Genomic DNA, 22,987 nt, shown 5'->3' on the forward strand with positions numbered 1-22,987 from the left:
ATATCAATGGACTTTAAATATTTCATACTAAATTTTTAGTGTATTCTTCTACCTAATGGGAAGAAACACATTTTGTTTTAAAAACTCTAGCCTTTAGAAATCTATATTCCTTCAGACTTTTCTTATCTGTTTTTTAGAGCAATAGTTGTAATGTTTTCCATGCTTACAAAAAAATTTATTTTTAATTTTTTTCTTCAATTACTAACAAAGATACCAAAACTGGAGTTAACATTAATGATGGTGTCATATTGAATATATGACCCATAATCAGCCAGATAGCAAAGTTACTCATAGTTGACATTCTAGAAGTAGGAGCATAAATGTATATGCTATGCTCTATCTACTCATATTATAGTAGGATGAATCACATCTTTGATTTTAAAGCTAGCAGACGTGAATTTCTTATGTTCTGGGCTACATTCTTATATATGCAACATTCACACAACCTGTGCAAGTGCATTTGTGATTTTGCTTATATTTTTGAAACCATATTTTCTCAGCTCCGTTTTTCTAGCACCTTGAACAGTATGATTTGCTTTCACTGATTCATAGGGCAGCTGGATAAATTTAACATTGGGGTTTTTATATGTATAAGCAGGTTTGCATAGGTCTATGAATGTATTAATAGAAAAACAACAGCTATATTTAGGGTTAGGATATTAAGTTCACCAGCCAAAAATAAGCCTTGAATGATGATTTTAAAGAATTTTTCTGGGTTTCTTATGAATTAGTTATTCACAAATAGATACTAGCAATGAGATATAATACAATGCTTTCTGGTGATACTGTAAATTTTAACCCAGTGTATATTGGTGATAAATAAATTAGTTTATTGGCAGAAAGAAAAGTGAATTTTGGTGTCAAATCCAGTCTTCCCCACTATCCCAACTCCTGCCTCCTCAGCTCATTGCAGAATATCATTCTATCACAGTTTCCTAACTACTTCTCTCAGTCCTAATAACTAAATATATGTTTTATTAATATAAATATTTTGACCTCCCAGACTACTTTTGTAGTTAAAAATTGCTTCTTTCCATTAAATGGGCTTGCTTGGCATTCCTCTAATATCATCACCGGAAGTATTTTTGAAGGTAAGAAGAATGCTGACTTGTTCCCATTCTTACTCTGTGAGTGTTGAAAGCAGTGGTCCTGGTACTAACCTCTCTGGCCTAGTATAGAACTCAGCAGAATAGTCTGGGGTGACTAAGGTCAAGCATTTGGGTTTTATGGCATTTGTGTCATCACCTCCATAATGACAGTTGCGCTAGGCTTACCACGTGTTTCCTGCACTGTCCACTCCAGTACCATGGGAGACTTGATTATGTTTATTGTAATTACTCTTGGTTCATATTTGACAGTGCCAGTGTCTTGTCATTGATCAAAAATCTTTCATTACATAAGCCAGGATGTCTGATTGGGCATTTAGATCTCTCCCCATTCTATATTCAACTTATTTTTTGAAAGCTACTTTATACTACTTCTTCTTACAAACTGTCATAAAATAAAGGCTACTAATAAGTCCATAAATATATAAGTAGTCTTAGCTCTATAATTTTGATTATTTGCTCCATTCTACTTAAAATGCCCCTTCACCCCACTAGACTGTTGGCCTATCCACGCCTGTCCCTTCTTTCAGGCTCCAGCTAGAGGTCCAATCCCTGGGGGGATATCTCACCAGAGTCCCTAGCCATCACACTCTCTGAGAACTAGTAGATTGTCTATACCTTTCATTACATACTCACCCAATGCTTTCTTGTATACTTACATTTTTTTTTTCATTTTTGTATTTTTCTGAAGCTGGAAACGGGGAGAGACAGTCAGACAGACTCCCGCATGCGCCCGACCAGGATCCACCCGGCACGCCCACCAGGGGCCACGCTCTGCCCACCAGGGGGCGATGCTCTGCCCCTCCGGGGCATCGCTCTGCGGTGACCAGAGCCACTCTAACGCCTGGGGCAGAGGCCAAAGAGCCATCCCCAGCGCCCAGGCCATCTTTGCTCCAATGGAGCCTTGGCTGCGGGAGGGGAAGAGAGAGACAGAGAGGAAGGAGGGGGGGTGGAGAAGCAAATGAGCGCTTCTTGTATGTGCCCTGGCCGGGAATCGAACCCGGGTCCCCCGCATGCCAGGCGGACGCTCTACCGCTGAGCCAACCGGCCAGGGCCTATACTTACATTTTTATCTTTATACCTTATCCTTCACAGAGATAATAAGCCCTATAATATTGGGGATAACATTTTCTATCTGCTTGCATCATTATGACCTGGTAGAGTGCTTTGCATATGTTATACAAATAATTAATATTTATTAGTAACTATGCTACTATAACTAAGCTAATGACTATAATTTAATTGCTATTACATAGAAGTGTGGTTTGTAGCCTTTCAGATAGTAACTAAGCAGTCTAGAAATGGGAGTGTATCAATTTTTAATATTATTATTTCAAAAGAAGAAGTAAGATAATACTCCAGAACTCTGAGAAAATATAAATTCTTGATTGTAAAACAAACAATTAAAAGGTCTCCTTGAAGTTCTCTTTTAAATTCAGCAGAAATTCCTGAGCATGATCTATCTGCTCAAGGTCTGATTTTCAAAACTGTTAACTCAAAATTTCTCACTCTCACCCTCCCCTTCTGAAGTCCACAGCACAGCCTCCACTGTTTACTGCCAGAACAGGAACATGCTAGTATGAGCTTCTTTAAATGCCGTAACCTGTGAAAATAAACTTTAGCTTTTTATTGAAATTGTGAGATGTTATTAGTGTCATTTTCTCATTTACTTGCCAACGTTGTTTGTTTTTTTAATCAAATGCTTATTATTTAGTGAGCAATTAGGCTTCTTCTGTTGACATGAATACATATAGCCTTTGTTAGAAACTACATTTTAGTGCTAATAATAGCTTTCATGTAACAACACATCAGACCCTGTTATTTTGAAAAATGTTATGACCAAGAAAGGTGTCCTTTAAGCTGAACTTTTTGAAGACTTATTAAGAGAGATGAATAAATATGTTGTCACAATTTTTTGTCATTATACTAATATGAACAAGTAATTATAAAAGTTTTATCTTAAAACTTTTTTTTAAGAGCCAGAGAGGAGCTGGCTTATATAGACAGAAATCCCCGCCCCTGGTCCCTAATTGGTCAGAATAGAGCCACTCTGATTTGTCAGAGCTGTGCAGCTCTGAACGAAGGAAGAAAGCCTTAATCCTATTGGTTGAAATAGAACCCTATAAGCTCCTTTTTTTATTTTTGTCTTTTTTCGAAGTTGGAAGTGGGAAGGCAGTCAGACAAACTCCCACATGCACCCAACAGGATCCACCCGGCATGCCCACTAGGGGGTGATGCTCTGCCCATCTGGGCCATTGCTCTGCCATTCTAGTGCCTGAGGAGGAGGCCCTGGAGCCATCCTCAGCGACTGTACCAACTCTGCTCCAATGGAGCCTTGGCTGCGGGAGAGGAAGAGAAAGAGAGACAGGAGAGAGGGAAGGGTGGAGAAGTAGATGGGCACTTCTCCTGTGTGCCCTGACTGGGAATCAAACCCGGAACTGCCACACGCCAGGTGGAGGCTCTGCCACTGAGCCAACTGGCCAGGGCCCCATGAGCTCCTTTATAAGGTCTGACTCAGAAGGCAGAAACACAGTGCAGGCAGGCAGTTAAATGGTACTGGCACTGGTGCAGAGGTTTCTCCTTGGAGTGCAATTTTGTGAGGTTCCTGTGAAGAGATGGCTGGCAGGCTCTGTTCTTTTTTGTTTTTATTTGACCCAGGTAGCCACCAGCAGCTCTTCATAATCCTCAGTGTTCACAATATGCATAGACACAGAGAGCCTTGTCTCTAAATATCTACAAGAGGTAAATAAGATACAGGGTTATGGCAGGAATCACCTAGTTAATGATGGCTGGCTGAAAGTGGGCAGTTATTTACATTCCCTTCTGAATTTTCTCCAAGTGATATTAAAGAATAAAAACTAATAAACCCACAGTAAAATGAGAATAGCAAACAGAGGAAAATGGACAATACATCTCAACAGTTTTCAAAAGCTAAAAAGTGGGTGCAGAATTGTCAAGTGATTTAGCAGAGTGAAAAAAAAACCCTAAAAACTATAAACATGCTGAGGAGAGTTCCAATGTACAGATTTGACCTGTCAAACCCTCACCAAGTCAAGATTTAAGGGTGGAAGCATTAGAGGACTGAGATAAAGACTGAAAAGGAGAATGGATTAAATAATTTGTTCAAGGAGCAGTTAGACTGTCCCAAACTCTTTCTTTAATCTATACAACCAGATTTTTTTCTCTGGATAGGTGAGACTATTACAGCACAATGAGGCATGGCTAAATTCTGATAATATGAGGATTAAATTTAAAATCTGCATACTGATAGAAAAATCTGCATACTGTTTAGCAAGACCACCAACTCCTTTTCAGTTTAACCCAAGAATACTGCAGTCTGGTCTCTATCCCATAAGTAAACAAGAAGACCCAGAGGAAAGTTCTACAGATTCCCACAGATCTAGTATTTAGAAAGCATGTTTAGTCGGCATATGTGAAGGATACCAGCCAACGAGCTCATTAACACATAAAAAAACTTCTAAGCAAGTCCTAGTTTTTTTTCTTTGATATGAAACAACAATCAACAATCACCAGACTTTTAAGGAAAAGCTCCAACAATAAAGTCAGAGACAAAAAGAAACATAAAAGAAAATTTTCAAGATGTTCCCACTAGCTGTTCCTTCTGCTGGGAATGCACTTCCCCATGTTTGATCTCTTCACTCCTACACTTTATTCTGGACTCATTCAAATACAAATTAATAAGAGATATCTTTCTTACCATTATATCTACAATAATGTCACACTTGCCCAACCACCCAATTGTTTGTCATGCGATTTCTTTACTTGAATTTATTTTTCTTTATATGATATATTAATCACCACATGGATATTTTTATATTCTTATATATTTATTATAAAGTTTCTCCACCTTAAAGTGAATGCTCGTAAGGGTCGGAGTCTTGCCTTTGGCACATAGTAGACCCTTGATAATGATTTTTAATATTATTTGTTAAAATATTTTTAATATTTATTAATCTAATTTTTATATAGTAAGATAATTAAATTTGATAAAGCAAGAACAATGTAGAAAACAAAATTTTAAAACTAATAATTCAGAGAACTAAGAAATATCATAGACAAAAAAATTCAAGTGTCTTAGTTATACAAAAGCAATAATTAAAGAGAATAACTCTTAAGTGTTCAAAATAATAAAAATTAAAGATATAGTTTAATGTGAGACTGGGAAGACTTGGTAAGGAAAATCTACAAAAGAGTAAACAAATAGAAATATGAAAAATAGTAAAGAAAAGATAAGAATGTAAAAGATTAAATCTGGAAGTCAAATGTCTGACTTAAGAAATTCCTGTTATAACAGTAGAGGGAGGGAACAATTAAAGATAAAATGCAACATATATATGTTTTTTTTTTTTGGGGGGGGGGGTTTGTATTTTTCCGAAGCTGGAAACAGGGATAGACAGTCAGACAGACTCCCGCATGCGCCCAACCGGGATCCACCCGGCACGCCCACCAGGGGAGGACGCTCTGCCCACCAGGGGGCGATGCTCTGCCCCTCCGGGGCATTGCTCTGTCGCCACCAGAGCCACTCTAACACCTGGGGCAGAGGCCAAAGAGCCATCCCCAGCGCCCGGGGCCATCCTTGCTCCAATGGAGCCTCGCTGAGGGAGGGGAAGAGAGAGACAGAGAGGAAGGAGAGGGGGAGGGGTGGAGAAGCAGATGGGCGCTTCTCCTGTGTGCCCTGGCCGGGAATCGAACCCCGGACTTCTGCATGCCAGGCCGACGCTCTACCACTGAGCCAACCGGCCAGGGCCAATATGTGTTTTTTAATGAAAGGAAAGGCTCCTTGATGGAAAGGCCCTCTGGGAGCTCAACAAACAAATTAAAATAGAAAAAAAATCAAAGTACTATTTTACAGAATTGCAGAGACTGCCCTGGCAAGTTGGTTCAGTGGTAAAGCATCAGCTGGCATGTGGATGTCCCAAGTTTGATTTCCAGTCAGGGCACACAGGAGAAGCGACCATCTGCTTCTCTACCCTTACCCCTTATCTCTTTTTCTTTCTCTCTCTTCCCCTCCTACAGCCATGGCTCAATTGGTTCCAAGAGTTGGCTCCCAGGGGCTGAGGAAGGCTCCATAGCCTCTGTCTCTGGTGCTAAAATATCTTAGTTGCTGAGGAACAAAGCAATGGCCCCATATGGGCAGAGCATAACCCCACAGAAGTCTTGCTGGGTGGATCCCACGGGGTCACATGTGAGAGTCTCTCTGCCTCCCCTTCTCTCAATTAAAAAAAAAAGAATTGCAGAAACTGAAGCTAAAAATACTTTCTGCTTGGATAATCCTCAAAACTATCATATGGAATCAAAATAAGTTCAGAGTATATATACATTTTAAAACTTAAAAAGCAGCATTTTATATTATTAATAAATATGTAAATATTTAGTAAAACTGCCAACAACTTTCATGAGAATAATAATCACAAAACCATGATAGTAATTATCTGTGAAGAAGGAGAGAGGGAAATAATATTTAGGAGAAATAAAAAATAAATATCATTTATATATACAAAATTTTATTTAAAAAATGACTTCAAGCAAATATAACATAAGATTTTTGAAGCTAAGTGGTTATAATATATTATTATAATGCCCTCTAAATTTTTTGATGCTTTTGAAATATATCACTATTTAAACAAAAAGATACATGAGAACAAAAGAAAAATAAACAGGTTACATAAAAATTGCAAGAAACAAAATGATAACATATTTCTTAATTGTATTAATAGAAACTAAAAGATAATAGAGAAATACCTACTCAGTTATAAGAGAAAGAAATATTCAACCAAGGAACATATATCCAGGCAAAATATCAATCAGTTAATATAAAGTAGAATGAAAACACTTGAGACTTAAAATTATTCACCTATTCTTTAAGAAACTGGTTAATTATGTACTCTGTGAAACACAAGAGCAAACCAAGTGAGAGAAAGAAATGAGAGCAGTTAAAAATAAATTATGCTGGACACTTGTTAAAAATGGCAAGACAAATTTTTAACTATTGCAGTAGGAAACAGAGATTTGAGTATACAGCTGAGCTCAACTCCAAGTTAAACAGGCAAGGACTTTATCCAAGACTAGTGCAATAGAAAAGTAAAATTGAACTCCATTCCACTGACGCAGTCGTTGAGAGAATTTTTAGTGCTGGGGTAAGCTAATGGAAAAGTACTAGAGGACATGGTCAGGGGATTAGTCCATAGAGATTACCTTCTTCCCATCACCACCTAATGGAGATGATGAGACTCAGAGCACAGCTCTCTACTGAAGAATCCCCCTTCTAATCTTCAAGTTCACTGTTCACTTTAGCTCAACACTTTCTCATGTTCAGGGTAAGTGAATGGTTCAAGGTCACAAAATCTGATTTAAGGTGTTTACTATGCAAGATCTACCTAGTTAATCTAGCAACTCATTTTGGACTGAGATGGTTGGTTATCTATTATCTTACAACTCTATCACTGAGTTCAAATAATTTCTTTTTCTCACCACTGACCCTCTCTGTTAGAATTCATCTTCCCTGATGACTTGCTGAAATAATAGAATGTATTTGATGCATTTCTTTCTACCGTTTTCTTCCTGGAAGAGTTTGTCCATGTACTATTGATAGCTCCATGTTTGTATATGGGATTATAAATTAAGTATAAAAATTATGCCTTTTATTGTATGTGCATGCTGAATTCTGTCTAAGGAGTTTTTTACTTATTATTTCTACCTTGCAAGAGTTTGCTAATAATATTTCTTAAGAAATGTTATAGCTAATTTTATAGTACAAACAGACAAGATTAAAAAGACCCTGAAAAATATTGCTAAGATAATAGGAAGGGGGAGAAAAACAAGTAGTATTATGTTCTTTTTAACTAAAGGCCTTACAAAATTTAGCATCAACCAGTACATTATGTTAAATTTTGCTGAATTGAAGTACAACTTAAAATTTAAAATGGGAAAAGGTGACTCTTCTGAGAAGAGAAAAATAGATTTAATATAAGATGAACTTCACTTGTCAAAATAGTTTAAATTACATGCATTGTAATATGTACAAGTCCTAAGAGGTAAAGGTGCTTCCATTTTACAATTAATGTAAGTTGTTGACAATTTTACTAATAAATATTTTCATTTATATTGGTATAGTCAGGTAAACCTTCATAGAATCCATGGTTATATAAATTTTGGGTAGAACTGATAGTTTTACTTTAGATCAGTGGTTCTCAACCTTTCTAATGCCGTGACCCCGCAATACAGTTCCTCATGTTGCAGTGACCCCAAACCAAAAAATAATTTTGGTGGCTACTTCATAACTGTAATTTTGCTACAGTTATGATTCGGAATGTAAATACCTGATATGCATGATGTATTTTCCGATGGCTTTAGGCGACCCCGCTGGGGTCGCGACCCACATGTTGAGAACCGCTGCTTTAGATGCTATAGAATATAGTAATTGGAGTGGGGGGAACCCATATTTCCAAATGGGAAACTCAGAACAAGTCAGTCCAAGTAAGCCAACTCAATTACTCATTTATGGAGTAATTCTTATCCTTATAAATTGCCTTCTTGCAGGAAACAGACCTTATCCTGACTTTTAATATTTCAATGCACCGATCTTGGTGGATGGAGAATGGACCAGGATGTACGGTGACATCAGTGACACCTGCCCCAGACTGGGCCCCAGAAGACCATCGCTACATCACGGTCTCAGGATGTTTTCTGGAGTATCAGTACATAGAAGTGGCTCATAGTTCCCTCCAGATTGTCCTCGCAGTAAGTGTTGACAGTCAACCATTTTTTTTAGTTCTTCTGGGATTGTTTATTTCTGTGCAGTCTCAATGCACATGAATGGAATATGCAATTAACATATGGCTGTTTACTTTTTCTTAATTAATGTAACTTTTAATAGGGATTTAGAGGTTAAGCCTTGCCCTGGACTGAGTATGTTGATTCTTTTCAGCAATCACTAAATAGACATTAGTATCTTCAGCATTTTACATAAGAAATCCAACAAGTTAAGGTTTGATTATTTGGCTTTTGGTAGACTTTTCCAAAGATTCTTAAAGAAAAGGTCAGTGTTTTGACAATTAACATGCTGCCTATGCCTACATTTATAAGATTTTAATAAATATCCCTCCCCTAACCCTCTCTTCTTTCTGCATGTACTGGTCATAAAACACCTTCTCCATTTACCCTAGCTCCTTCTTCCTAGATTTTCCCAAAGTACCATCCATCACCTTTCATCCCTCCCTCATTTCAAAATAATTCAGCTTTTCTATAAATTTGAGTTCTAGAACAATCATCCCCTCCTTTTTCACAGTATTATACTGATAAAGGACTCTCCTGATCATTTGTATTTGTAGAACATATATGTATAATACATGTATTTGCTATATAAAACATATTATTTTACATTGTATCACTATGACAATGAGATAAGATATAACATACCATTTTATCAGGGAAAACTTTTATTAAAGCTAAATGAATAATTTTGGGGATTTTATAAAATTATGGCAACTTTATTATAGATGTCTCTATTTATTTATTATAGCTGTATATGCACTGATCCAAATATATTTTTCTCAGACTCCACATAGTTCTGCAACTAATGTGTATAATTTTAAAATTGTTAACAACAAATAATACAGGTAGGGATATACTTTTTACCTTTTTCTTTAGCTAATCATTTTGGGAATGGTATTATTTCACAATTCTTAAGTAACAAGACATTGACTGGTTCTGGGTAGAATGGCACCAATTAGTTCACATAAAATTCTTTTGGAATTTCAAAATTCTATGTGTATGCATTCCATTATACAACTAATATATATAACTAATACATTTGATTACTGGATCTTTAAAAATAAGGAATATACATATAACTATACAATACATACATTTTAATCTATATACAAGTTTTGTAATTACAATATATAAATTTATAAACTGCAGTAGGCTAAGTATTCTGTGCTAGTAGACACTTTCCAAATCTTTGTGACTAAGACAACCACAAAGGTTGACTCTTCTGAGTGAGCAGGAAGTTCTCCCGTTGCCATCACTAAGAAGACCAGGCAGTCGAGCATCCCCGATTAGTCATCATGGGTTGCCATGCCAGAGAGCAAAGATACATCTGGGGCAAAAAATGTTCCTCCATGGGAGGAGGAGCTCACTGTTCACAGTTCATTGTCCAGAACTGGTCGCATTTTCCTACACCATCATAAAATCGCCAGAGAGAAGAGAAACCTGCAGATAGTCAGAAACCAGTATAAATAACTTCCACACTGTTTGAATTATGTTCTTAGCTAAACTGCTGAGCGCTCTCTTTCAAAATGTCCAACCCAAAACATTACTTAATTAAAAACCCTTCTTTAATATGTTTAAATTCTAAAACTGTTCATTTTGATAATCTGGAAATAAAGGTTAGATTTGATGTAATGGAAGTAGTCATTTCATTACTTAAATTCCATTCAGATGAAGTATTCATTCTCACATGGGGTAAAAATATTTCTGGTTTTAGAGGACAGATTAAACATCTTTATATATGTGTTAGAGAGAGGTTGTACATAAAATATTCCTTCATTTGGAACATCCTTTTGTATTGTAACCAAACATTTTGGAAAGCTTCCATTTATGTGTCAAGGATGCTATAAAGATAGAGTTTATATGCATGGATAGTTATATGTGACTATTTTAGAGGATTAGTTGAAATAATGTATATATGTATAATTCACAGATTCATTAAATCCCACGTAAGACTTTGGCACACGTGCAATTTTCTGAAAAAATATATTTGGAATGGAAGCATACGTTGAGGCTAACAGAGTGCCCCCAAAAAAGTATTTTTACTTAAGTAAAAACCATCTGTATAGGCAAAGTAGCTACAGTGCAAAAAAGATGGATAGAGTGTCCCTAAGAGCAGACGTAACGTAACTGATATTTCAAGTTACTGGCTCTAAGTTCTGTCTACATTACCCCAACTGACTGTAGAGATAATATGAACAAGCTTTCACAGGGTGACATTTTTACCTTTCCCCTTTCCACCTACCTGTTCTTCTTTCCAGAGGGTGTTGTTCTTGTTTTTTAAAAAATTGTTGAATTTATTGGTTTGACATTGGTTAATAAAATTATTTAAGTTTCAAGTGTACAATTCTACAATACATCATTTGTAAATCTCATTGTGTGTTCACCACCCAAAGTCAAGTCTCCCTCCGTCACTGTCTCTGCCCCGTCAACCCTTCTCCGCCAGCCTATTCCCTGCTGCAGTCCCCACACTATGGTCTGTGTTTATAAGTTTGTCTTTGCTTACTGGTAATACCATCACCTTCTTCACCACACACCCCCCCTCAACTCCCATACATTCTAACTGCTACTGGTCTGTTCTCCATATTTATGAGTCTTTTTCTCTTTTGTTTGTTAGTATATTTTATTCATAATATTCTACATATAAGTGAAATGACATGGTACTTGCCTTTTTCTGACTGGATTGTTTCACTTAGCATAATAATCTCCAGGTCTATCCATGCTTTCACAAAAGGTAAGATTTCCTTTTCTATGGCTGAATAGTAGTCTGTTGTATAAATGTATCACTGCTTTTTTATCCCTTCATCTACTGATGGGCTCTTGGGCTGCTTCCAAATCTTGGCTATTGTAGATAATGCTCCAGTGAACGTAGTGGTTTATAGATATTCTTTTGACTTAATGTTTTGGGTTTCTTTGGATATATTTCCAGAAATGAAATTGTGGGTCATAAGGCAGTTTCATTTTTAACTTTTTGAGGTAATTCCATACTACTTTCCACAGTGGCCATACCACCCACCCTTTCTCTACATCTTTGCCAACAGTTGTTTGTTGTTTTATTGATGATAGCAATTCTGACAGGTGTGAGGTGATATTTAATTATGGTTTTAATTTGTATTTCTCTTTTGATTAGTGAAATAGAGCATCTTCTCATAGGTCTATGGGCCATCTGTATGTCTTCTCTGGAGAAATGTCTATTCAGATCAATGCCCATTTCTTAATTGGATGGTTTAGTTTTTGGTGTTAAGTTATATAGTATAAGTTCTTTGTAAATTTTGATTATTAAGCCCTTATCAGAGTATATTGGTGAATATATTCTGTTATTTATTGGATTGTCCTTTCATTTTGTTGATTTTTCCTTTTTTAGTGTGATATAGTCCCATTTGTTAATTTTTTTTATTTCCTTTGCCCATGTTGATAAGAGAAATTTTTGATCTGAGATTTTACTGCCTATTTTTACTTTTATAACTTTTATGGTTTTAAAGTCTAACATTTAAGTGTTTAATTCATTTTGACTTCATTCTTGTATGTGATGTAAGAAGTAGTTTCAGTTTCAATTTTTTACACATATCTTCCCAACTTTTTTAACACCATTTGTTGAATAAACTATCTACCCCATTATATGTTCTAGCCAGTTTTTCAAATATTACTTGAATATAAAGAAGTGGGTTTATTTCTGGGCTCTCTGTTTTGTTCAATTGATTTATATTCCTGTACCATGCTGTTTTGATTAATATGGCATTGTAATATAGTTTGATATCAAGTAGTGTGATTCCTCCAACTTTGTTCTTTCTCAAGATTACTGAAGCTATGTGGGGTTTTCTTTGGTTCCATAGAAATCTTTGAATTTTTGTTCTAGTTATGTGAAACATACCATTGGTATCTTCATAGAAATTGTACTGAGTTTACAGATTCCTTTGAACACTATAGACATTATAAGGATATTATTTTTTTCTATCCATGAGCACAGTATATGCTTGCACTTATTTGTATCTTCTTCAATTTCTTTTCAATATCTTATAATTTTCTGACTACAAGTCTTTTACATACTTCAGTAAATTTATTCTTAGATATTTTATTCTTTTAAACTAATTGTGAATGGGTTTGCTGTCATTAGTTTCTCTTTCTGATAGTTCATTATTAGTATATAAAATGGAACTAACTTCTGGATATTTATTGTGTATCCTGCTATTTTACCGAATTTATTCATCGGTTCTAGTAGTTTTTTTTGGTGAAGCCTATAGGATTCTCCATATACAGTAATGTCTTATTTGCAAATAATGACAGCTTTACTTTTTCTTTTCCAAATTGGATGCCTTTTTAAAATTCTTCTTGTTTGGTTTCTGTGGATAGGACTTCTAGTATTACATTGAATAAGAATGGTGAAACTGGACATTCTTGTCTTGTTTCTGATCCTAAGGGAAATGCGTGTAGTTTTTGCTCATTGAGTATGAAATTTTGCTGCTCTGATTAGGTGTTTATATCTACCTTATCTTCTAGATCACTTGATTCAATCCTCTTATTCATCCAACCTACTATTTATTCCTTCCTGTGTATTTTTGACATCAGACTTATGGTTTCATTCCTGACTGTTTCTCTTTTAAAGTTTCTATGTCCTCTTGCATTCTGTTGAGAATTCTTATAGCTAGTACTTTGAACTTTATAGCTGATCATTTCCTTATATCCATTTCATTCAGCTCTTATTCTGGAGATTTCTCCAGTTCTGTTATTTGGAAACTGCTTTTTTGACTCCCCATTTTGACTGACACTTTGTGCATGTTTCTGTGTATTAAATAGATCTTCTATGACTCCCATTCTTCATGAGGTGGCTTTCTATAGTAGGTGTCCTGTGGGACCTTGTGACATTGTCTCCTTGATCACCTGACCTAGGAATGTCCCTAGTGTAGGTTACATGGGCCCTCCAATTGTAACTAGATCTTGATTGCTATTGGCCCATTTGTACATGATATCAACCCTCAGGCTGGCTGACTGTGAGCCATGGTGTATGAGCTGCTGTGCAGGTACTGACCTCACAAAGTAGAATTCACCTCAGCAGGGTGTGATGCCTGCCAATGTCACTCTTTGGATATGCTTGATGCTTGTGAAGATTATTGGATCTTGCTCTGATATTGTCTGAATCTGTCCATTTGGTGTGTTGATTCTGAGCCTCTTTGGAGGGACTCTAGTGCAGACCATTGGCAAATGTATTTGTACCTGGCTCTTGGCAATTTATTTGTAGTTATAAGCAATCCACAGTTTGTGGCTGCCTATGCTGAGCCTGGATACACCTGGGAAGGACTAAACTGCTCACCAAGTTTGGCTTTTATCATCACCAAGATGGGTCAGCATAAGTCCCATGGAACCCTTAGATCAGCCTCTAGCTACCTCCACCTGCCAGCTGCCTACTGAAAGAGCATTCGGTAGATTTGGGAAGATGTGACTAGTGAACTTTCCATGAGTGGAAGGTGCACACTGGGCTTGACAGAATGTTGTGGGTGTGGCTCCAGACCCAGAGCCACATGACTCAATCTGACCAGGATTTTGCCCTGACCTTAGCAAGGCAGAGCTATTAAGAGTCAGGCCAGTAGGACCTCCAGAGCTAGAAGGGTGGGTCTGCTGAAAATCATTAGGTTGGCTCTATTAAATCTCCCTGGAAGAGGCCCTGGCTGGTTGGCTCAGTGGTAGAGTGTTGGCCTGGCGTGCAGAAGTCCCAGGTTCGATTCCCGGCCAGGGCACACAGGAGAAGCGCCCATCTGCTTCTCCATCCCTCCCCCTTTCCTTCCTCTCTGTCTCTCTCTTCCCCTCCCGCAGCCGAGGCTCCATTGGAGCAAAGATGGCCCAGGCGCTGGGGATGGCTCCTTGGCCTCTGCCCCAGGCGCTAGAGTGGCTCTGGTCACAACAGAGTGACGCCCTGGAGGGGCAGAGCATCACCCCCTGGTGGGCAGAGCGTCGCCCCCTGGTGGGCGTGCCAGGTGGATCCCGGTTGGGCGCATGCGGGAGTCTGTCTGACTGTCTCTCCCTGTTTCCAGCTTCAGAAAAATACAAAAAAAAAACACAACAAAACAAAACAAAAAAATCTCCCAGGAAGGAGGAACAGCAGTCAGGTTTATGAAAAAATAGGGTCAGTGGCCTCCACCACAAAGCCAGACCAGAGTCACTGACATCTCCTGAGTCTGTCTAGACCTCTACAACCAGGCCAGACCTACACCCTGACTCCTCAGCAGAACCTAAGCTCCACAAGGTGGGCCAAAGGGAGTTCTGAGGGTGGGGCAATTGCTTTTCCCAATCTGATGCTGCATGGAGTAGAGTGCTCCACCCAGATGATGGCATCCGTGGAATTGGAGAATGACTCAGCACATGCATCCTGGTGGCTATCCACTGGTGTCTCTCCCCAGAGCCACAAACCCCAGACTCTCTTCACACAGCTCCAGTCTGCTCCAGCCTTCCTCTTCCTGAGCCCAGGATGAGTGGCTGCAAATGAAATTTGTGCATTGGTCCTTTAAGAGGGCGCCTGTGTCTCCAGTGATCTCTCCTTAGTGGACAGAAACACGGTATTTTCACAACTGAATGTTATGTGGGTGCCTCTTCTAGGCTCTGGTACTCTAGGCTGGGGAACCCAGTTTGGGGATTAGGCCCCGAGTTCTTAGATGCAACCCCTTCAAAGCTGAGATACCTCTCGGGAACCTCAGCCACCATACATAAGGGCAGGGCCAGCCTGTCTTGCATCTCTACCCTTCCTACCAGCCTCGATGTGGCTTTCTCTGTGAATCCTTGGTCATAAGACTCCTCAGCTAGTCTTTAGCCGGATATTCAGGATGACTGATCTTCAATGTAGATGTAATTCCAGCTTGGTCCTGGGAGGAGGTGAGTATAGCTTTCATACTCCACTGCCCTCTTCAGGGCATTCTTCTTTTGCAATGCTGACTATGAATCACCTGAGAGTAATTTATTATTTTAATTTATACTTTCCTTTAAAAAAATTTTTTTTCCCATTGATTTGAGAGGGAAAAGAGAGGAGGCAAGGAAGATAGAGAGAGATAAAGAAACATCAACTCATTTCACTTAGTTGTTCCATTTAGTTGTGCACTTATTAATTGCTTTTTATACATGCCCTGACCAGAGTTTGAACCCACAATTTCTGGCATGCTGGCTTGATGCTTTATCACTGAGCCACCAGCCAGGGCTATTTTTTTTCTTTTTAATTGAATTTATTGGGGTGACACTAGTTAATGAAATTATCTCTGAGATAATAATAGTAACAGTGTACCTGACAATTGCTGGAAGTTTCAACATACTTTCTGTCTTTTGCCTTGCTTTTGTCTAGCCAACCTTGGGCTAAAAGTATCGGTTGTGCTGGAAACTTAGCAAATCTTAACCAGTTTTTGAATGCAAATCAAAATGATGCTTACCTTGAACAATTTTCTTTACCTAGTTAATGGAAGCCTTCCAACTACATTTTCCTGTGCTCATTCTGATTATTCTGTATCATGATTAAGAGATAAAATAGTGTCTTGGATCTGTGCTCCTCCTATTTTTGTGTTACCCTAATCATCCACCTGACAACCTCACATTCAGTTTAGTTTGGTCCATTGAACACTACCTGAGTGTTTGACCCCCGTTGGCATCTAGAGAAACAAATGATAGGATCCCTGACCTTGAGGATGTCACAGTCAAAAAGGAGGTGAGGTTCCTAAGGATTCCAACCAGGTGCAAAAAGGCACTTCTCAGGCATGTGATAGACAGAAAATCCAGTTTGTGCAGTTTTTTGCATAATCATGGCTTCTTAGTTCCATCCTGCTTTTTGTCAAGTCAGCTAAACTCTTGCTCTTCTCATTGTTTTCATCAGTCTTTGAAGCTGCCCTCTCTTCCAGGATATCTGGCTCAGATCTGCTTTCATAAACTGCTGCTCTTCCAGCGACTGTCCCTGATTAACTCCAAATCTCTCTAGTTCTTTTTCTCCACCTTCACTAAGCCTTTCTTTCACAGCTTCCTGACCCCTGGCATGTCTGTCACCCCGTTGTTCGGTTTTCTGCCAATCAACTCCTAGCCGATTTTGAAATTAACATTCACAAAGCCCGCATTTGCATTGCACATACATAAGATATTGCTTGTCTACAGCCAAAAGAAGACGAGTTATTCATATAATTGGGAAGAGGGGCTATTAATCACACAGCTTCCAGCCGAGCAGAAAGGACTGCCAGAACATCATAATGATGAGCCAGGTGTGAGATTTTGAGCACTCTCCTCCTCCAGCCGCATTTTCTTCTAGTTAGTATCCGATAGATAGCACATTCAAAAGGAATCCAGGTGTGCAGTTTTAAGAAAACAAAAATAAAAAAACAATAACCCACATTTATAACATATACAAAATAAATACAAATGGGGAGAGCCAGGGAGGAAATGAACTAGAGAAATGGCCTTGTTCACCTTACAAAAAATTAAATTAAGCCATTTCTTTACATGTGTGATTGCAACTGCACGGTTTACAAAATATGTTCACAGGAATTAAATCCTTTAACTTGTGTGACAGTCTCGTGAGGGTTGGAGCCTTTTCCAAGTGATCCTAGCTAGTAAATAGGGAGGATGGGCATGCTCACCTAAGTTTTTCTCTGGCACCAATGATAGGATATAGGTTTCAACGTGCATGCCAGATCTTGCTGATGAGTAGTGGATTCCTGAGGTTCCCCCAAATTCCTAGTTCTGTAATGATAAAGAATGCCATGACTGGTTAGCTATGTCTATCATGGGTGAAGGAATGGAGGTGCTTGTGCCTCACTTTTGTTATGCACACGTTATACCTCACTTCCTGTAACCAACACGACAAAACGGAAGGATGTTTTACAAAGAGATGTAAATAAATGAAGCTTTCAGGAAAAGCATTTATTGCAATAATTGAAGTTACTTTATATTTTAAAATATATATTAAGATTCCACCTAATTTACTGGAAAGAAAAATAATCCCTCCTTTCTTTATCTCCTTCCACAGGACCCATATCTCTAAATTTAATATAAATTTCAATCAAAGTTGCTGGGGGTATTTTCCTCTTATTTCCTTGATTTCTTTTCATTCTGACACACTTCTAAGTTCTTATTGGTTTAATAAGATTGATTACTAAGATTTTTAGGATACCAGCAGAGGATATTGATGGAAATGTGAATAAACTCACTATTTTCTGCAGATATTCATATTGGCTTAGAAACCATATACAAACTAGCAGCGCAGTCGTGAAAGACTTTAGAATAGGCTCTAATACCTGGTGCTGTGCATAGGTTTACTGCCAGCTTCATCCTTCAGTTATATCTATTCCTACTACTAAGGAAAATGTGTACCTTTCAGAGCTTGTGAAATATGGAAATCATCTCAGATTGTGGTAAGACTATTTTGAAGACAAAATATGTACCTTCAGATGGAGTCACAGATGTTTCCAATTATTCCCAGTTAATGATAAAATATTTGCCATTTGGCTTGTTAAGATTTGCCTAAGAGTACCATTAGCGAAGAAATTTTTACGACTTTGAATGCTTTTACTCAAGTGGATTTGTAGTTGTGTTGGGAATGTGCAAAAGTATCTATTTGGATGTTGCTGCTGTGTGTGGTGCATGTATGAGAGGGAATGGACTTACTGCTCTCATTGCACTTGACTTCTTCAACCTGGAAATGCTTATTCATGGACAAAGATTACACTATCAAAGATGTGGGTCCTGATTTTCATGTAGCTTTGGATATAGCTATTGAAGTAGTAAATAATAAGTTGATGTGGTGACTTGCATTGGTTTAAACGGGACGTGGGGAAATGGCATGAGCTGATAACCAACCATCTGCCGCTGCATTCTGAAGTGACACGGCAGTCATGTAGATATTCTTTGTTACATGTACTTGAATCAAAAATATTACTACAGATTTCTTAAAAACAAAATAAGTTTTGTTTGGTTTATTTGTTTTACAGTGAAAAATAAATTAATAATTTGATTTATGATATAACTTATTGGTTTTATATTTTTTATATAAACTAAATTAACCCTATCTGCAGATTTATAGTTTGATAAAAATACACTCAAAGTACATGATTTTATAAATATTAAGAATAAGTATTATGTCCACAAATATATTAAAATTAAATAATATTTCAATATTCTCAATACATGTTTTATATATATATCAGATTAAGCCAAGTACCTTTAAGAGAAAATTTTAGGAGCATAATTAATTGTTGTTTATTATGTCTTGGTGGTAATTTTGGTATATTTCCCAGAAATTCTTGTTGCAAATTGCACAATTTTCAATTATCTGCTTTTCTTAAAATTGAAGAAAAACTTAATAGTCTGTCAGTTGGTTATATTACTAGACATATCTTTTAGATAATTATGTTAATTGTGGCATCCAAATTAGAAGTTGCAGGATTTATATGATAGCACTGTAAAAAAAGAAAAGTCTCTAATAGTCTACAAGATTTTTCTGTGCTTATGCCTAAAAAAAGTTCATGCTGAAATCTGCCTCAGTCTAGTACTAATAAGAAATGCATTTCAAAAACCATTTTATTTTTATACCTAATGATTTTTTGATCAACATTTGTAGACTGTGTTGTTTTGATCAATTGTGTAAATCACAATTTTGACAGCCCAGATAATAACATAGTTCTATTTTCTACCAAAACAAACAAAATAAATATGCAGGTTGATGCATGTGTTAATTAACTAGATAGTAAAATCCTTTCAAAATCTATCTGTTTCTCAAATCTCCACAGTGTATACTTTAAATACCTTACAATTTTATTTATCAATTATACCTCAATAAGGCTGAAAAATTATAATTGTCAAATGAAAATTACATTTTTGACAGTTAATGTTTTGTGGTTATAGAAAAGATATTTATATATTTGGATTTATACATATTTAATTTAATGTTTTTACAAATTTATTTTTATATATACTGCACACAAAATTAGGGGATATTTCAAAATGCATATCAAGCTATAAAATACCCTGTAATTTTTTTGAGCATTATACACACACACACACACACACGTTACTGAGAAGTCTGACAGAGTAATCACTATAAACTTTCAAATAAATAACCATTACATTCAAAAAAAGTTCTGTGGAAGCAGTGGCATAAAAATACAGGTTCACGGAGGACCCGGGTTCGATTCCCGGCCAGGGCACACAGGAGAAGCGCCCATTTGCTTCTCTACCCCTCCGCCGTGCTTTCCTCTCTGTCTCTCTCTTCCCCTCCCACAGCCAAGGCTCCATTGGAGCAAAGATGGCCCGAGCACTGGGGATGGCTCTGTGGCCTCTGCCCCAGGCGCTAGAGTGGCTCTGGTCGCAACATGGCAACGCCCAGGATGGGCAGAGCATCGCCCCCTGGTGGGCAGAGCGTCGCCCCCTGGTGGGCGTGCCGGGTGGATCCCGGTCGGGCGCATGCGGGAGTCTGTCTGACTGTCTCTCCCTGTTTCCAGCTTCAGAAAAAAAAAAAAAAAAATACAGGTTCAAAAAAGAAAAGGAATTTCATAAAGTAGTGATTATTACAAAATATGTACATGTTTTTCAATGAAATAAGGTAAGTTTTTAAATACACTGGTATTCAAATTTCATTAGATACATATAAATGAGTAATTCTCTTTTAAAATATTAATATTTGTAACATGTCAAAATAAATAGTCCTTTTGCAGCCATTTACACTAATGATAAAAAATATCAAACATCAATTTCAAATGTACACGGTTTTCAAGTAAATTTTTAGAAATTCTTTTAGGACATATGGCTATAGAAATGCTTACAGACCACTATCCTTAAGTAGTGATGCTTAACACTGGCTAAGAATAGAAATTAATTGCTCACTTTTTAAAGGATTAACATAAACATGACCTGCTTCTGAAAATTTTGTCTCCTTAGGCCTGAGGTAGGGCATATGTGGGTATAATTTTCAAATTTTTCACTAATATTAGTGTCTTTCTTTAAAAAAAAGAAAAAAAACTTCTAATTTCTCCGTTGTCCTGAATTGTTCAGAAATAAATAGTGTTTGGTCAGGAAGATGATGCTATCAAACCAAAAATGGGATCAGAGCTCTGGTTGCTTCATGAGCTTCTTTCTGGCCTTGAGAGTCATTCCCCTTCCAGGACTGCAGGTCCCAGCCAATCACATAACTAGGCTGTCACCAAACACTGACTCTGTGTTTCTGTACTGTGACTACTGTATCGTCACACTAAAGAGTGAGGGGCTTTAGAGCTGAAGCTGAAAACTCAATCTTCTGATGCCTAGTTCAATGTTCAGACTGTGCAACAATTTTCTTCATAGGACAAAACTGCTTGCTGCTTGTAATGGAAATGGACAGAATGACAAGCACTCGGCTTCTTTCCTAGCTCCCGTGATGTTTCAATAACTTTACTACTTGGCCTCAAATATTGTACACACGGCACCAAGTCTAGTTTTCCTGGGTACTCAAATACACAGACATAAGTAACCCAATAAATGAAATAAATGTTATTTGTTTTTCTGTAACATCAGAATAGTTTATATAAATCTTCACAGAAGTATAGGAAGAAGAACCAAGTCACAATTGTGATTAGGGGATTTTTTCCAATGACAAAAGTTACTGAAATAGGAGAATGAAGGTGGTAAATAGAAACAGGAAAGGATAGTTGTTGGCACAGTTAAATACTACAAAACATTAAAACGGTGTTCCACAAACTAATTTTAGAACTCCAACTGAATTTATCCCTGAATAGTAAGAAATAAATAAGATGTATTGATACTTCTTTTTTTTTTTTTATAATTTTATTTTTTTAATGGGGTGACATCAATAAATCAGGATACATATATTCAAAGATAACAAGTCCAGGTTATCTTGTCATTCAATTATGTTGCATACCCACCACCCAAAGTCAGATTGTCCTCCGTCACCCTCTATCTTGTTCTCTCTGTGCCCCTCCCCCTCCCCCTTTCCCTCTCCCATTCCCCCCTCCCTCCCGTAACCACCACACTCTTATCAATGTCTCTTAGTTTCACTATTATGTCCCACCTACGTATGGAATAATACAGTTCCTGTTTTTTTCGCTTCGTATCATGTTATCAAGATCCCACCATTTTGCTGTAAATGTTCCGATGTCATCATTTCTTATGGCTGAGTAGTATTCCATCGTGTATATGTGCCACATCTTCTTTATCCAGTCATCTATTGATGGGCTTTTTGGTTGTTTCCATGTAAAGACACATGCAGCCCCATGTTTATTGCAGCATTGTTCACAGTGGCCAGGACATGGATACTTCTAAAATGAGCACACATTTAACTTTATAACCATTCTCAGTAGACAATGACAATCATTTGAATTCTGTCCTTCCAGAACATAATACCAGATGTCTTATCCACAGATGTCAATCAAGTTTTGATAAAAATAAACCCTGAACAGTTATTATGTCTTTATTTTATTTTACTTTATTCCTGAAATGTGCCCTTATATATCGGTGAGTATTTCTGTGAGTTCATGAACAAGCAAGCAGAGTGCGAGAACTTGAACAGCCTCTAAAGACAAATTAAGTCAACATTTTTGCCTTTAATGTTCTCTGCTATTCCCTACATACAAATTCAGAAGTATAAGGGCAAAGATTCAGTTGGGGAGTAACAATCCTTAGATCTTACTCTCAGCTGTATAATAAACTATTTTGTAATTATGAATGAAATGAGATAATGTTTAAGAAATTGCCTTGAAAATAATAAAGGTGGTATTATTTATTTTCTTTTTAACTCAATTTCTTCCACTGCTCATTGAGAATACTATTATTTTTTCAGGCTAACTCACAGTGATGTGCAAAAATGAACTAAATTCGACTAAGTTTACTTACTCCCCAGATAGAACTGTGATTCTTAGAGTCTGTGTAATCCTATTTAGTATACCAACACAGTAGCCTATACAGGGGCAAGTTTATCCCATATCAACCATTATCCATCAGTGTGCAATATCTGCTTATGTATATGTAATGTTTAAAGCACTAACTCACCCCCAAAGCGTAATATCACTTGATCTGTGAGAATGCCTGGAAACATCATGAAATAAAAATACCAATACTTAAAGTGATGGTGAGGATTATAAACTATA

General features: G+C 37.2%; 1 protein-coding gene across 2 annotated transcripts in view; it reads left to right on the forward strand.

The window, feature by feature from the left end:
• The window catches only part of NKAIN2 (sodium/potassium transporting ATPase interacting 2), a 1,024,603-nt gene that overhangs the window by 854,392 nt on the left and 147,224 nt on the right, over positions 1 to 22,987 (forward strand). For both annotated transcript variants that reach the window (XM_066247954.1, XM_066247955.1), the window contains exon 4: positions 8,667 to 8,867. In XM_066247954.1, coding sequence (XP_066104051.1) covers positions 8,667 to 8,867 — 201 coding nt within the window. The remainder of the gene's footprint in view (positions 1 to 8,666; positions 8,868 to 22,987) is intronic.

The sequence above is a fragment of the Saccopteryx bilineata genome, chromosome 12 (assembly GCF_036850765.1).
Source record: "Saccopteryx bilineata isolate mSacBil1 chromosome 12, mSacBil1_pri_phased_curated, whole genome shotgun sequence".
In the NCBI taxonomy this organism is placed as follows: Eukaryota; Metazoa; Chordata; class Mammalia; order Chiroptera; family Emballonuridae; genus Saccopteryx; species Saccopteryx bilineata.